At 48.8% G+C, this 16255-nt stretch overlaps 1 protein-coding gene across 4 annotated transcripts in view; it reads left to right on the top strand.

Annotated features, from left to right (window-relative positions):
• ADGRV1 (adhesion G protein-coupled receptor V1) overlaps nt 1-16255 on the top strand; it is a 461586-nt gene that overhangs the window by 186695 nt on the left and 258636 nt on the right. For all 4 annotated transcript variants that reach the window (XM_083151800.1, XM_083151798.1, XM_083151797.1 and 1 more), the window contains 4 exons: nt 9208-9309; nt 10490-10742; nt 12877-12999; nt 15251-15473. In XM_083151800.1, coding sequence (XP_083007926.1) covers nt 9208-9309; nt 10490-10742; nt 12877-12999; nt 15251-15473 — 701 coding nt within the window. The remainder of the gene's footprint in view (nt 1-9207; nt 9310-10489; nt 10743-12876; nt 13000-15250; nt 15474-16255) is intronic.

The following is a 16255-nucleotide window of genomic DNA, read 5'->3' as shown; positions in this document are numbered from 1 at the left end:
ATATATCTAGTGTCTATATGCCATATGACACAAGACTATTGTATTGTGTATTAACTTTTTGTCTACATACAGATGGACTATCGCCAGGTCTCCTGAGCTGGCACTGGCTGCTGGACACAGAGCTGGCCCTAGCCTAAATGACGCCCTAGGCAATATTTTGGCTGGTGCCCCCTAGCACCGCCTCTGATCCTGCTCCCCTTTCCCAGCACCATCAACCCTTGTCATAGCAGTCATCATTTTGGTGCTCCTACCCGCAATATTTTAAATAGAAACAGTGCACACATTTGGTGCGCAGTCCAAACAGGGGTGTGTTCTTGCTGGGAAGGGGCATGGCCACACAATACTACCCCCAATTCAAATTATGCCACACAGTAGTGCAACTTTATTCACATTATATCATGCGATGGTGTCCCTTATTCACGTTACATCACACAGTAGTACCACTTTACCTTATGTACATTACTCCTCACATTATTCACATTATACCCTTAGAAAAAAAATAATAAAATATTGTATTTTAAGCACCTCCATGGCCACACTGCAACCCAGCACAAAGCAGTGTGTGCTGGGCAGAGGAGAAGAGCTGCAGCTGCTGCTGTCACTTAAGGGCCCTTCCATCAGACTTTGGCCTGGGTTATTTGTACCCTCTACCCCTTTCTCTTGGCACCCCTGATAATACCACACAGTAATGCCCCTTACACATGACACACATTATTAACGTCCTTATAACCATAATGCTCCTTACACATTTTGCCAACTTCATACACATAATGACACACATAATGCCCCTTACACCTTGCACATTATTAATGCCCTTATACACATGACACACATAATGCCCATTACACATATGTTGCACATTATTAATGCCCTTATACACATGACACACATAATGCCTGTTACACATATGTTGCACATTATTAATGCATTTATACATGACACACATAATGCCCCTTACACATATGCCGAACACTATTGCACAACCAACCCACCCATAGACAGCACTCGCACAGCCGCTAACACTGTGACCTCTGCCTCTGCTTGGATACAGATGTTTCCTCATACATCTTGACTCAATAGGCCATGCAGCTCCTGGCCAATTCTGCTAACGTTGGGTGCCTTTTTTGCTAAATATTCATCTTATTTGCATTGTTATGACCAGCACACACAAGGAGCTTCTGATGATTAAAATGAAATGTGGCATGAATATATTCTGTGTGCGACTGTGTCTGTACCTGCATATGTTAGTGATTTCCATGAATACACTATTTCATATGCAGATACAGCCTCACTCACACACATAATATAGGCATGCTGCATATCATTTTAATCAGCAGAAGCGGCTGATGCCCCTAGGCATTCCAAATGCCATAGGCAATTGCCTAGTTTGCCTATGCCTAAGGCCGGCTCTGGCTGGACAGGAGCTCCACCTTGCTGTGACGCGTGAGCGTCTCATACGCTTGCGCGTCCCCGCCAGCATGGTGGCGGGGAACGGATTCCCTGACTGTCCACTTTAGGCGGCGCCAAAGAACGGTCATTAGGAAGGAGGGGTTAAAGATCACTAAATCATACATACAACGCTGGATGACCACTCTCCCTGGTCAGCCACCAGGCCTGGTGGTGACGGCCATCCCCCGGGCAGAAGCGTGGCCCATGACAATCGTTGTCGAGGGAGAGTGTACCCCACTACCTACACACACACAGAGTTCTTAAAGCATGACCGTTCTTTACCGCCGCCGAAGAGGAAAGAAAAAACAGGGAAGGGTGGGTGGGGCTTCTTGGACAGGGGCAGATCACTCTAACAGCGTGATCCTTCCTACCCTGCTTAGACCCTCCCCCCTGTTCTGATAGGCCTTGTGCCCATCCTCATCAACATAGTCATGTGACCAACAGCAAAGTGTACCCTGTGTGAACCCTTAGTGGTTTATGTCACCTCAGGCTTAATCAGCCTTCTGTGTTTCTTAAACTCACCATCGGGTAACACTTTGGTCCCACCTGTCTGTTGATACACTTAAATATAACTTATATAACCTTATCTAAAAACTTAACCTAAAATAAAGACACGACACAAGTGCTGGCGTTTCAAAAACAGAATGTCAAATTTATTTGACAAATTAAACTAAGACTATGAATGGTGGCGGCGCCAAAGAACGGTCATTATAGGAAGGAGGGGTTAAAGATCACTAAATCATACATACAACGCTGGATGACCACTCTCCCTGGTCAGCCACCAGGCCTGGTGGTGACGGCCATCCCCCGGGCAGAAGCGTGGCCCATGACAATCGTTGTCGAGGGAGAGTGTACCCCACTACCTACACACACACAGAGTTCTTAAAGCATGACCGTTCTTTACCGCCACAGCCAGGCCCTAGGCCGCAGCCACCGCCACCACTAATAAAACGCTCAGCACCGTGTCGCTAACCAGGCAAAAATGTTGCCTAAAAACAGAGCCATACCCTCTGGGCTCAAATGCACTCCGTCGCTCCTGTATAGCTCAGGGCGCTGGAAGCTGATGGCGTTGTGACGAATGACACCCCCGCCATTAGCTAACAGGTATCTTGCCACCATAGAGTTCACCTTCTTGCGTGAACGCTCTATGCTGGTGCATGATCTCGCTGTCCTCCACACTATCCTGGATACTATGGAGGACCACACCAACATACATGACGGCAACACCTGGGCAATGATGTGAAGGTCCCGGACAATCATGGAGCGCAGCTCCAGGACGGATCCTCGTCCAAGGTCATTCCCGCCTAGGTGGAATATAATGACCTCCGGGACCCCAAACTGCTTAACGGCACTGATCATTTGGGCCTGCAGTGCACACCACCTCATGCCCCTCACTCCTAACCACCTAACCTCCCCAGCTTGCGGAAACATGCATACATCAGAGGCGATTTTTGCCTGTGAGGCCCAATACACAAACGAATGGCCCAACATCCACACGGACTTAACGTCCCGTCGATCCGAAATATGCATACAAGAGGTTAGTTAGTTGGAGGAAAAACTCATCTTTGCACTCACACGCTGAACAGGTTATGAAGATAGGGAGGAGGAAAGACCGTGGCCGACCAGCTCTTGAGGCACAAAACACACCGCCCGGAGTAAACTACCAAGTACGCCATGCCAGATTGAAATTATAGCCAAATTGTGCCCCCGGGCGAATGCGAAAACACACCTCAAGGCCCCCACTGGAAGTTGGCGAGCGCTTATGCGTCCAGTTGACCATAGTAATCAGTGATAGACAAAGACGGCCGAATGTACCTTCGGAAAGCTGCCGAGCGCCATCGACCCAGAGATTGAATCTCTGCGTCGGAGCGGCCCTCCGCAGCCGCCGAGGTAGCAGCCCCAATCCGGAAGGAATGCGACCCAAATTCCTTCGGATCAAGGCCTATGGCCTCCAGCGCCCGTCCCAAGACGTGCCCAAACTGGTATTTGGTGAGAGGCGACCCGTCCTCATGCATCAACCAAGCACCAGGCAGATTCGGGCGTGCCTGCGTCAAGGCCGTGGCCAGCGCCACAGGGCACGCCCCCTCCACTGTACATGGGAGCAGGGACAGCCATCTCCCCCTACCAACCTGATCTGTCTTGGATCGTCGCAGGTGACAAAGCACCGAATCCTCCTGGACCACTAAATCGTCCACGGACAAAGGTGAAGGAGCCCGTTTCGACGGAGCCACCAGCTCTCCAACCCTGAAGGCCCCGTGATACGCCATTGCAAACGCCGTTCGGAACAAAAGGACCTCGTAGGCAGGCCAACAAATGTCCCCTAGGGCGTCCAGCAAAGCTGGTAGCAAGGCCATATCAATCGGGCGTCTCCGGTCTGGGGGCACCGGCGAGGCCCTCCGCCAGCCACGTAATGCTCTCGACACCAAAAACGACCGGGACGGGTCCGCCCTACCCTGCAAGGCAGAAAAGAAAGACACCCCTGCCAGTATCCTGCGCACGGAGGCGACAGAATGACCTAAGGAGTATAAACTCCATACAAAGGCCACCATGGCCGCATTAGGTGTCTTACCTGCTTGAGGGGCAGACAGCCGAAACTGTTCCCACTCCTGCCAACCTGCCCGATAGCATTGCAGCGTCGTGGGCGCAATAGCCCGCATGGCTAGCCCCTCCATTCCGGCCTGATCATCTGCCAAACATAAGAGGGACAACATTCACCAACGGGAGAAGCATGAGGTGCCAGGGCCCGGAATTTAGCCCAGTCAGCCCTGGACAAGGCGTCCGCCACGGAGTTCTCCACCCCGGGAATATGTCTTGCCACGAAGTGTACATTCAGCAGCAAACATCTTAAAACCAGCCGCGCTAAGAGGCGAACCACTGGAAGGGAGGAGGAACCCTGGCGGTTGATCGCGTGCACCACTCCCAAGTTATCGCACCAGAAAACAATGCTAGCATTGCGCAGCCTATCGCCCCATATCTCCAAAGCTACCACTATGGGGAGCAGCTCGAGGAGCAGCAAGTTTTTAGTGAGGCCCTCTGTGACCCACTCCGGAGGCCAAGGTGCGGCGCACCATGACCCGTCCAGAAAGGCTCCAAAACCCACCCCTCCCGCGGCATCAGTGAACAACTGCAGTTGGTGATTGTCGCAGGGGGGGGAGGGCCATATGAGGACCCCATTAAACTGCTCTAAGAAGGAGAGCCACACCCGCAGGTCCCTCTTCAGCTCGGCTGAGAGCCGTATGAAGTGTAAGGGATGTCTGACCCCCGAGACGGATCTCTCAAGTTTTCTACAGAAAACCCGTCCCATGGGAATAACCCTGCACGCAAAATGTAGCAGACCCAACAAAGACTGCATTTGGCGCAGTTGCAGCTTACCTGTGGAGAGCGCAAGGGATATTGCCGCCCTCAGGCGGGCCAGTTTGTCCAGGGGCAGCCTGCAGCATCCGGCCATGGTGTTGATCTCGATGCCCAAGAAGGAAAGGCAGGAAACCGGCCCCTCCGTCTTGTCAGCTGCCACCGGTACCCCTAGATACTGGAACAGGCCCTGCATGTATGCTAGCAAAGTTCCGCAGCGCGATGATTCCGCGGGACCCACACACAGGAAATCATCCAGGTAGTGGGCCACCCCGGACTCCCCTGATCCCGTAACGACGCACCAGTGCAGAAAGCTACTGAAACGTTCGAAGAAAGCACAGGAGATCGAGCAGCCCATGGGCAAGCACCTGTCCACATAAAAACCTGTGGGGAGGCGAAAGCCCATGAACCGAAACGACTCCGGGTGCAGGGGGAGGAGGCGAAAGGCCGACTCGATGTCGATCTTTGCCAGCAGTGCGCCAGGGCCAAAACCCCGAACCATTGTTAAAGCCTGCTCGAAGGACTGGTACCGAACCCGGCACAATTCTTCGGGGATGGCGTCATTCACCGAACTGCCCACAGGGTGGGACAGGTGTTGAATGAGCCGATACTTGCCGGGGGCCTTCTTGGGCACCACTCCCACAGGTGATAAAACTAAATTGGCCACTGGGGGGAACTGGAAAGGACCTATCATCCTACCCAGTGAAACCTCCTTAGCAACCTTATCCAAGACCACCCCGGGCATCTGTATGGCCGATTTTAAATTTCTGGGTGACGAGGTCGACACCTCCCCGTCAATGGGAAGGCGAAAACCCACTTCAAATCCCGACCGCAAGAAGGAAGCCTCCTCCTCTTGGGGGTATGCCGCCAGCCAACTGGCCATGCGGTCAAGCCTAACTGGGGAAGGGGCCTTAGTGAGGGTGTCCCCCTGCTGCTTGTGCAGCTGGAGGGCCTCCCTGCTTTCCTTTTTTGCATTCCTTAACGGAGTGGGGGCCCCAACACTTGGAACAGCAATGCTTGTACTTGCATCGCGCCCCCAGAGGGCAACCCGCCCCGTTGTATGCGTAACAGCGACCGGCGGAGGGTCCCCCGGCCCCCCCTCCTGCGCGAAAGGGCGCGGTGGTCTTCTTTGGAGGAGGGGTGGGGGCCGCGGTGGCTGGGGCTGCAGGTTCTGGGCCCATCCAAATCTCTACGTCCTTGCAACCTAGGTTCATGATTGCCAAACCCGACTGTTTCCTTCTGAAACTCTCGTCATAGGATCGCCATGTCGAGTCCCCATCCGTAAGGAACATAGCATGAATCATGTGCATATAACGCACCATATTCATGTGCTCCTGGGGCCTAGTTTCCAGATAACAGGCGGCAAACATGAAGAGGCCCGCTTGCCACCTGTGGTAGGTGCAAAAGGCCTCCTCCCCAATCCCCCCTTTTCGTGTCGCTGCGCGGTAATCTTTTTCGTCTTGGGCTGTCATTTTAAAGAAATTAACATATTTCCCATCCCTGATCCGCTCTTGCACGCTGCGCCTCAGGCCCCTAAGCACAGCGGTATTCTCACACTGCACCACCTAACCTCTAGGGTATAGGGGGGACCCTGAACTGCCGCTAGAGCTAGAATGGCGGCGGCGTCGCCCGTGGCGACGCCGACGTCTCCGCGACCTTCTTCCTCCCTCCTCCCCGGACGTAGCAGAATCTGAACGGCCGGAGGATGAGGATGAGGTGCGGGAATCCCTACGCCTGCGCTTCTTGCCCTTCTTTTTTGACCCACCTGAAGTGCCGTCCCGAGGCACGAGGCTCAATTCCAACGGTCCACCTTGGTTAGGGGCATCCGTAGAGGCTGGCCGGACAGCTTCAGCCGCGGATGTGGAAGCCTCCGGAGCATGGGTACCACCGACTCCTCCCGATGATTGGGCCGTCACGTTGGGCAACGCAGAGGGGGAAGGGGTGGATGATGCTGCATTTGGGGGCTGCCCCAGAAAGGAAGACAGCATAGCCAGGAACTGCCTTGCCTCGTCCCCTGCCATAGGTGTTTGGGGGGCCGGGGCCGCCTGAACTATAGCCGTGGGCCCACTAGTGAGGGCCGCTGAAGACCCACCCCCGGTGGCCCGCTGGGGAATCCTCCTGGCTACTTGCAGCAAGTGCCTCCTAGCGATTTGCAGCGATGAAGTGATCCCCATTCTACCTGCCCTGGTGGGTGTGGCAGTAGGGGCAGCTACCGGAAGGGTTGCCCTCTGCCCACTCTCCCCCCTGGGAATAGCAGCGGGGGCCCTGGGAGTCTGCTGTAACCTAGAGGGACGCCCCTTACCCCTTGCCCTTATACTGGGCCTGTTAACTCTATGTGCTGGGGGAGTGGATGCTGCAGGCGCGACCAGGCCTGAATCAGGCCCCGCCTGGCGGGCGCCAGACCTGGTCGCCACCCGCTGAATTACTGTGCCACGCGGGCTGCGGGTACCTAGCCCGCGCCCGCGACTACCAGCACCACGGGCGCTACCCCTGCCCGACCCCCCTGCAGCCTGAGAAGCTGCGGCGCCGCGGCCGCGGCCTCTCCCGGCGTGTGACGCGGCCGGGCGCCCGGCCGCGTCATCACCTCGCGCCCCGGCCGGATCACCGCACACACGTGCGCTAGGAGCCGCCGGTCCCCGCCGCGCCCTCCCCCGGACCACAGGACCCGGAGAGGCGGCGGAGCTGGACATAGCAGGCCCGCCAGCGGTGAACGCAGCATCGGCAAGCCGGGCAGGCAAACTGGAGAGCCTGGCTGGCCGTGACATAATGGAACGCTGCCTAACCTTCTGCGCTAACCCTGCTGGAACCCCAGACTACCCAGGTATGCCTAAAATAGCGGGGAGGGGGAGAGAGAAAAAGGAAATATACTGTAAAATGCGATATTAAAGCAATAAAAACCTGACACAATGGGGAAAGCTGCACTGGACGTCTTGCCTGGTGTACAGCTTCTTGGACAGGGGCAGATCACTCTAACAGCGTGATCCTTCCTACCCTGCTTAGACCTTCCCCCCTGTTCTGATAGGCCTTGTGCCCATCCTCATCAACATAGTCATGTGACCAACAGCAAAGTGTACCCTGTGTGAACCCTTAGTGGTTTATGTCACCTCAGGCTTAATCAGCCTTCTGTGTTTCTTTGCTGCAATTTAAGAAAAATTGATTGGAAATGTATTTATTGTGTTTTCTGGTTAATGCGTTAACATTGTAAGTTTTGTGTATGCATATGCTTAGTTATCCATATATCCAGTTATCCATAGATCAGAAGTTGTCATGTACAGTACATCCAGATTTACTGAAAGCTTTTTTCTTTCTGTGTTGAAATACATTACTGTTGTGTAACTAAAATACTCACATTTTCCATTTTAAATGTCATTATAGATTATTTCAAGTGAATATTTGCCTTATATTAATTACTTGTGTTTTGATGGAAGGTTTTATCGCATGTCAGATCATATTAATTTCTATTAATACATAAACCATAGAACAAAGGGTCTGATTCAGACCTGATAACACGGCAGCGATTTTGCAGCGGCCAGCGATCAGGTAGACACTGCACCGCTAGAGTGAATTCACGCCTTGCAAATTAATTTGCTGGCTGTGTGAATAGACATGTGAGGGTAGCAAAGGATTTGCAGCTAAGCCAAGTCCAGAACCATTCACTCAACATTGATTGTCACCACTGATCGCAAGCCCTCTACTTAATTGGGGGCTGCAATGAAATCAGCCTAATCGAGGCCAGAGCTAACGTTCCACACCCTCCCCTAAAATGCTTTGGCACACCTGCGTTTTCCCTAGGCACCCCTGCTTTGATTCAGTTATGCCTGCGGTTTTCCTGTCGCTCCCATAACACGGCCAATTACCAACCCCATGGGTGCCGGATGCATTCCTGTCAGTCGGGATCCTGACTGTCATTTGCCCGACATCGAGATCCCGACTGTCAAAACGCCGACAGCCGGGTGCCCGACGGCCACCCGCTATTTTCCCTCGTGGGGGTCCACGACCCCCATAGAGGGAGAATAGAATAGGTGGCTACCATGCCCGCAGTATGGCGAGCGCAGCGAGCCTGCAAGGTGTTTCCATGCTGTCTGAGTATGGGCAGTTGGGATCCCGACGTCGGACTAATGACTGTCGGGATCCCGACTGTCGGAGGCCCATACCACACCCAACCCCATATGCCGGTTACTGTCAATCTCCTTGCGTACAGCTAACAAAGGAATAACGTAGCAGGGTTTCCTCGCTGGAAGGCATTGTGCATGCATTGTGGCCCAGACACATGCCCAGTGTATCGATAATCGGCCTGTATGAATTCGCACAGCAGCGATCAGGCCTGAATCGAGCCCAAGGAACACTTGTTTCATTCATGTTGCTAACATTACAAGTAATTACGTCATTGCACAACTGTAATTTCAGAGACAGACAGTGTCCGTACCAGGAACAGGCAGTGTTAAGCATTTCTCACCTGGATATCAGGAAGATTATGTGATTATTTCAAGTCATACAAACATTTCTCAGGTTTGTCATCTATGATTTTTAAACCATTCATTATCTGCTATGTTCTTATCCTTGTATATAAATTAATAGGAGCAATGTAACTAACATCCAGAGTTGCAACGAGAAGCAGGGCACCCTGTGCTGACACCGCCACACTAAGCGCATGATGTCATTATGTCACACTGATGGGGCAGTGCTGCCAGCACCAGGAATTACAACGGCTGTACAGACCGCAGGGTGTGTGCCTGGAGTGTTCAAAGAGGCTTCGTTTGACACTGCAGCAGAAGTATTGGCTGTAGGGTTGGGGTCATGGTGTGACCCCAGAGCCAGTGCCCACACAACCCTAGTTACAGCCTGCTAACATCATAGGCTAAAATATGATATTACATATCGCTCTCATATGGCTGATTGGCTGTAGCAGTGTGACACTTCCTTAGTATTGCTGTCTCTCATTGATGGCTCCATTGGTTCAGCTCTAACCAGGGAGTTTTATGCTCTCCATGGGCTTCCCTAGTGTGCTTCCTCTCACAATCCAAATATAAACTAGTATGTTTGCTAAAAAAGACAACCCCCTTAGGGTTTGTGCGATGAAGAGTTAAGACTGTTAATTCCAATGGGGTGTGGACTAGGGGTCCATAAACTTAGGCTCACCCCTTCTCTGCTGCTCTGTCCCACCCCATCCTCCTCCCAACCCGCCCCCACTCTGTTACCTAAAATCCTACCCTTTCCCATACGTATCCCGATTCCCGGTCCCAATACAGCTCCTCCTCTTCTCCGGTGCTGGGTCTGTCCTATCTCCCTAGCAGTGGGAGTCGCGGAGCCCGGTTCCCCAGCTCCCACTGCACGTGTATGATGGAGACTGGACAAATCTTACACAATTATTATATAAATTAATTGATATCATGTTAATTTAGAACAAAATGGCTGCCCCTTGTAACCTTAGTTCAGCGACTTCAAAGTAAGTTTTGTAATTTTGCACTATGGTGTCTTTGGGCAGCACTAAAAATGGGTGTATATATAGGTTTTATGATCTACTGTCATAGAATTAAACATTGGAAGCATATTGCAACCAGTAAAGTATAGTGATACATTTCAGAGAGGGTTAGTTCATTAATGCTCAAACAGAAGCTTATGATCTAAAATAAGGAAGTTTTCATTTCGCTAGCAAAATGACTGTTGTCCTTACCTTGTTTTCATGTAGATTTACAAATGGAGTAACGGTATGCTTGTACTATATCAAAGACTCTCAGCACGTGGAATTACAGGGCTGACAGTATTCGCTCGCGGAGGTATTGTCTACATGGTCCTGTGCTTTGGAGCTTCTGACCAGAACTCTGTCATGTACACATGGGCCAGTGGTCAGTTTGGATATCCCCAAGATGTGCAACTTGTTGGGGCTACAAGTGTGGAGTCCTTGGTTTGCGGAGCTGACATCTACGTTATATTTGTACAAGGTACTGTGTGTATATATATATATATATATATATATATATATATATATATATATATATATATATATATATATATATCATAAATTACATTATTCTTTGTGTCTGGCCTGGAAACTCTGCTTACATTAGCCACCACATGTCTGCAATGCTTAAACACATTAATGCAATTGTTAAGGGAAAATTATACCCAATTTGTTTAAATGTCTCTCTCTTGCATGGAGGATTAAGCAGTGCTACTGCCAAGATGGGGATTTTTCAATGTTACAGTGTTACAGACTGTCTTACACGCTGTGGACACAGTTGTGCCCCAAAGCATAAACATGTTCACATAAGCCGCAATTGTGCACATGTTCTATTTAGCAGCTATTGCTAGTTGACTCTCACTCCCTGCCAGTAGTATATGCCCCAACACTACTTCCAGCATACAACCTTGTACACTTGTACACTTACATCCATGTTGCACATTTACTATTATGCTTTAAAAGAACTTAAACAACATCTTGAATACAGCAGATGTAATCAATGCCCCAGGTATGAAATAGAACATAGGAAATTCACTGGGAATAATCAAGCGCTTTGACAATGAGCTGATCCTGCAATGTAAGCTGCTGCCTGGGTGTGAGGGTAGTCACTCCCCACTGGTAGAAAAGAAGAAAGTACTCGCACAAGGCGAGTTTAGGCAGTGCTTATTTCAATGAATAAACCAAATGGTATATGAAAGGTATAAATTTTACTGTTTAAAAATGCATATAAATACAATTACACATTTACATGAATAAAACAATGATAATCATAACTTAATAAAAATGGGAAAGGTGGGGAATAAAAGTAAATTGGAATTAATGAATGCAATAATAAAAAAGATATCCCGCCTCAGTGGACATATATAGGTGAAAAAATTATTTGTGATCACTGAATTGTGGAAAGCAGGTAAGTGCACTTTACCGACTTGAAGTTCTGGATCCTTTTTGAGGAATTGTGTAGTAGCTGGAAAGTCTTCACGATGTGTGCGGCTATTTGATGAAATAGAACATGTTAAAACACAAACACAAAGCAACAAAAGCACATATCGATGTCAGTGATGTACTTGCAATCATTGTAGGTAATTACTCTAATTACCCTTTTACACATGGGGCCTCATTCTAGTTCACTCTTTGTGGCAAATTCCTTCTTAGCTGGACAAAACCATGTGCACTGCAGGGGGCAGATGTTACATGTGCAGAAAGATTTAGCTTTGGGTGAGTTATTTTGTTTCTGTGCAGGGAAAATACTGACTACTTTATTTGTACATTGCAAAATAGATCTCACTTTGAAGAAAAACCCCACCCAAATCTAATTCTCTCTGCACATGTTACATCTGCCCCACCTGCAGTGCACATGGTTTTGTCCAGCTAAGAAGGAATTTGCCTCTAAGAGAACTAGAATAAGGCCCATAATGCCACACAAAGTAAAAAGGGTATGGCGTTATGTGTATAATTGTCAATATTATGTGATATTATTTGTATAAGGAGCGCTACTGTGTGTGGTAACGTGCATAAAGGGTTTTACTGTGTGTTGCAGTGTGAATAAGAAACGAAACTGTTTGAAATAATGTGAATAAGAAGCAAAATAGTGTGGTGTAATGTGAAACAGGAGCAATACAGTGTGGTGTAACTATTGTAGAATGTATAATTGCTTTTGTATTAAAAGTAAAATGAAAGGAAACAACAGCAAAGTTATACCCCTTTCACATTGCACTTTTAAACCGGTATATTGCCGTTTTTTTCCCATTTTAAAACGTTTAAGGCTGCAATGTGAAAGTGCCAAAGTTGATTTACCGGTTAAAGATAACCGGTATTTCAACACGGTTAAAAAGCAGAGTCCTACACGTTTTAAAGCCGTTTTTTAGGCAGTGTGAATGGCTCTATTTCAATGCCTTGAAACGTGTCCCTTGGGGGTTAAACGGGTTGAATTTTGAATGGTATTAAATGATTTTTAAAATGGTTTTCACCTGCAATGTGAAAGGTCTCAAGGCTCAGGTCCCATTTAAGAATACCGTGTCATTACCCATTTCTGCAATGTGAAAGCAGTATTATACTAGGACATCCTGTGATAAATGAGGGCTTTTCATTCCTTGTCTAAATTTTTTTTTTTGCAGATAAAAGTGATTCCATTAATATTTTTCTATGGGAATCAGGACAGACGTCCATGAAAAAGATCCAAGTCATTTCTTTTAAAGCCACAAACATGATCCATGCCTTTATGCCACCGTCAGGACTGGGTAAGGAACATTATTATGTAGTGGGCAACATACAGTACACTGCTGAACAGGATTCATAAATCAAGTACACTGACACTTTAGGGAAAGGCGTTTGGCCTGTTTGAGCTTGCAGAAATATACCCCGATGCAGAGGCGTAACTAGAACCTCGTGGGCCCCATAGCAAAATCTTAAGAGGGCCCCCCCCCTCCCTTATTGACACCGAAAAGTAAAAAAAAAAAAGGAAAAGTGGATATAGGGACATGACATCACACGCTCCCACAGGTAGTTAAATACCACCTTTGTCATCTGTGCATGTACAGATGAGGCTGCGGATTGTTAACCCCCACCCCCATTGTTCCCCGCTGCCTGCATCGCCAAGTGTGTACGCATGAATATGGTGTGTAAAAGCTCATACACACTGAGTGATTCTTGCGGCTGCCGATATTGACAGCAGGTGGCATCAGTAAGTGCATACTGTACACACTACTTGATGCTGGGGGGGGAGGGGGGGTAGTGACGACAGTGTGTTAAAGGTGGTGGCCAGATGACAGTGAGGATTAGCAAATCGTCCAGTGTACACAATGGGTGATATATTGAACTATATCACTCATACCAAAATGAGCAATATCGCTCAATATATTGCCCATTGTGTATGGACCGACTAGTCACCAGAAGTTTAATTAATTAAACTTTGCTGAGCTCACCGCACAGCAGAACTTAACTTCCAGATCTCGCTGTTACGTCTCCAATACTTCTCGACACCGGGGAGATCCGCGCCTGGCCCCCTCCCCCGGTCTCTACCCCCGCTCTGCTACCTCCGGTAAACTCCAGCTGCAGCGGGCAGCCCTGAGCTCCCCTGCCGGGCGGCACGCTGCACATGCAACACCCCCACTCAGGCACACTACACACATCTCTCCATTGTCTGGCACGCTACCCCCGCCCCGCTACCTCTGGTCATCTCCGGGCGCTGCTCCCACTGCACAGGTTACAGCCCTGAGTTCCTCAGCCAGGCGACTCGCTACACATCCAACACTCCCGCCCGGAACACTACAGTACACACATCTCTCCATGCCTGGCACGCTACCACCGCCCCGTACTCTACTCACGCCCTGCTACCTCTGGTAAGCTCCGACTGCGCAGCATGAAAAATAAAGATAAAATTAACTACAGAAGGGTACAGGGTATAGCAAGCTGGTCCTTGGGGCCCCCCCAAGCCCCGGGCCCCATAGCAGCTGCATCCCCTGCACCCACTGTAGTTACGCCACTGCCCCGATGTGTACTTACTGTAATAACTTTTCAGCAAGATATTTGTTCATAATAGCAGTAAAATAATATAGTAGTCTCGGATTCAGTAGAGCATATGATGAGTATGGAGCCCAAATACATTATGCACTCTCTGCCAATCCATCTTACTACAGTAACCATGGTAACCCGTGCACACATGACTACCAAGGTTCCTGCAATATTGTATCCTGATATACACAAGGGCTCATGGCTACCAGGGAGGTGAAACAAAGTCTATAAACTGCACTTGTTGTCTACAGACAGTCGGCTTATCTATTATTCAGCATATGAATGAATAGAACTAATGATGCCATAGAGGCAAGAGGCACTAACAACCTAGTACTGTACCAAGTTACATCTGTAGTGAGCATTTGCCTAGCTCGTGAATATTGTAAAGATTTATACGCACCAAGCCAGCTCCGTTCCATGTTACCATTCTCAGACCCCACCTCAGTGCTTAATTTCCCTCTTGCTTTTTCAAACTCCTGTTATTTTTCATTTTGAACCTTTTGGGGCTGATTCAAACGCAAACAGTCTGTAGTTGTGGGAAAAGCCTGATTTACTAACTTTTGCCAATGTGACAACCTATAAGGCTAATATGGGGACGTGCATCAGCAAGATTTTATGCCTGGTTAGTTAGCACTTCCAGCAACCCCATGCTAGGTGCAAGAGTAACAGGCTTCCCTTCCCCATGTACACAAGCTTTTGGTGCAGTCCTATGGCATTCCTATGGCAACACTGCTCCTCACCACTTTGGGAAGAATGAAGTGTTTTGTGCACCATCGGCCACTAGATGGGGCCCAACGGAACAATTCAAGTGTTGCTCCTTTCGGACACACACAGCCACCAACGCTGACATTAAACTCACATTACTGTTATGTTATTCCTGCATTCTAATGGTCTGGGAACTAGTATAATACAGAAAGATGTGTGGGGCTGACTTATCAAATGGAATATTGAAGTTAATTTCATTTCCTTTTTTTCTAGCTCACATTCTACTTGCAGGGGGCAATGTATCAGAACTGTATAGCTTGAACTTTGGAAGAGGGCTGTTTTCTCCATTACTGCTGGCTCCAGCTTCCACACAGTGGATCTCAACCTCTGTAATCTCACTAAATGTATCCAAGACCCTCATTGCCCTGGTTGGAGATTTTACCTCCCAGATCTTTGAGCTGACGTCTGTATCCAATCAGTCTGATTTCATACCCAGGTAAATGGCCGCTGTCTTACTGTACATGATTCAACTTTCACTAATACTAATCCACTGCATATTTCTGCAGGTCAATAGGCCGCCTAATGTTGTTCTGCTATAAAATACATGTTGTATTATTAGTTTATGTCTTATTAGTTCATGTCAACAGTTTTAAACCTTGTCTTGTGCAGACTTACAGACGAGGCATATAGCTTACATTGCCATCTGTCACAAGTAGAAATATCACGGTGTATTCCAGCAGTGTACAAATGAATTTTGATGCTAAACAGATGTTGCCACATTACAAATATATTGTAAACTGAGAACTATAGCTATGCGACTAACTGAATCTAATAAATAAAAGGGTCTTATTGGGAGGATATAATGGGGTATGAGTGTGGTAGGATGCCAGCCAAACCCAGAGGTTTTTTAAAGGGGCAATCATGTACGAGGCATGGTTCTGTCTTGTAAATGACTACCCCTTTAAAGACAACTCCAAGCTCTGCCAAGCATCACATCACAAACAGCCGTATGACTACCACTGCATTATGCTTAGCCCCGCATTCTCTAATACTGTTCTTTGCTTGCTTACGTCTTTCCATTAACTTCTCTACTAACTCGCTTGTCCCCTCCATCCTCTTACATTTTGGTGCTAGATAAATGCATGTCTCAGATAAATACACAATACTCAGTGGCGTAACTATAAATTTTGCTCCCCCCTGCCAAAAAGTATGTGGAAAAACCGCCCCCCCCCCCCCCCCCCAGGCTCCTCTCCAGCATGTTTCCCCAGTGTGTGACGT

This window comes from Crinia signifera, chromosome 1 (genome assembly GCF_055691185.1).
Source record: "Crinia signifera chromosome 1, ASM5569118v1, whole genome shotgun sequence".
Taxonomy (NCBI): Eukaryota; Metazoa; Chordata; class Amphibia; order Anura; family Myobatrachidae; genus Crinia; species Crinia signifera.
Note: the sequence above shows the minus strand (reverse complement) of the source record. Positions and strands in the feature narration are given on the sequence as shown.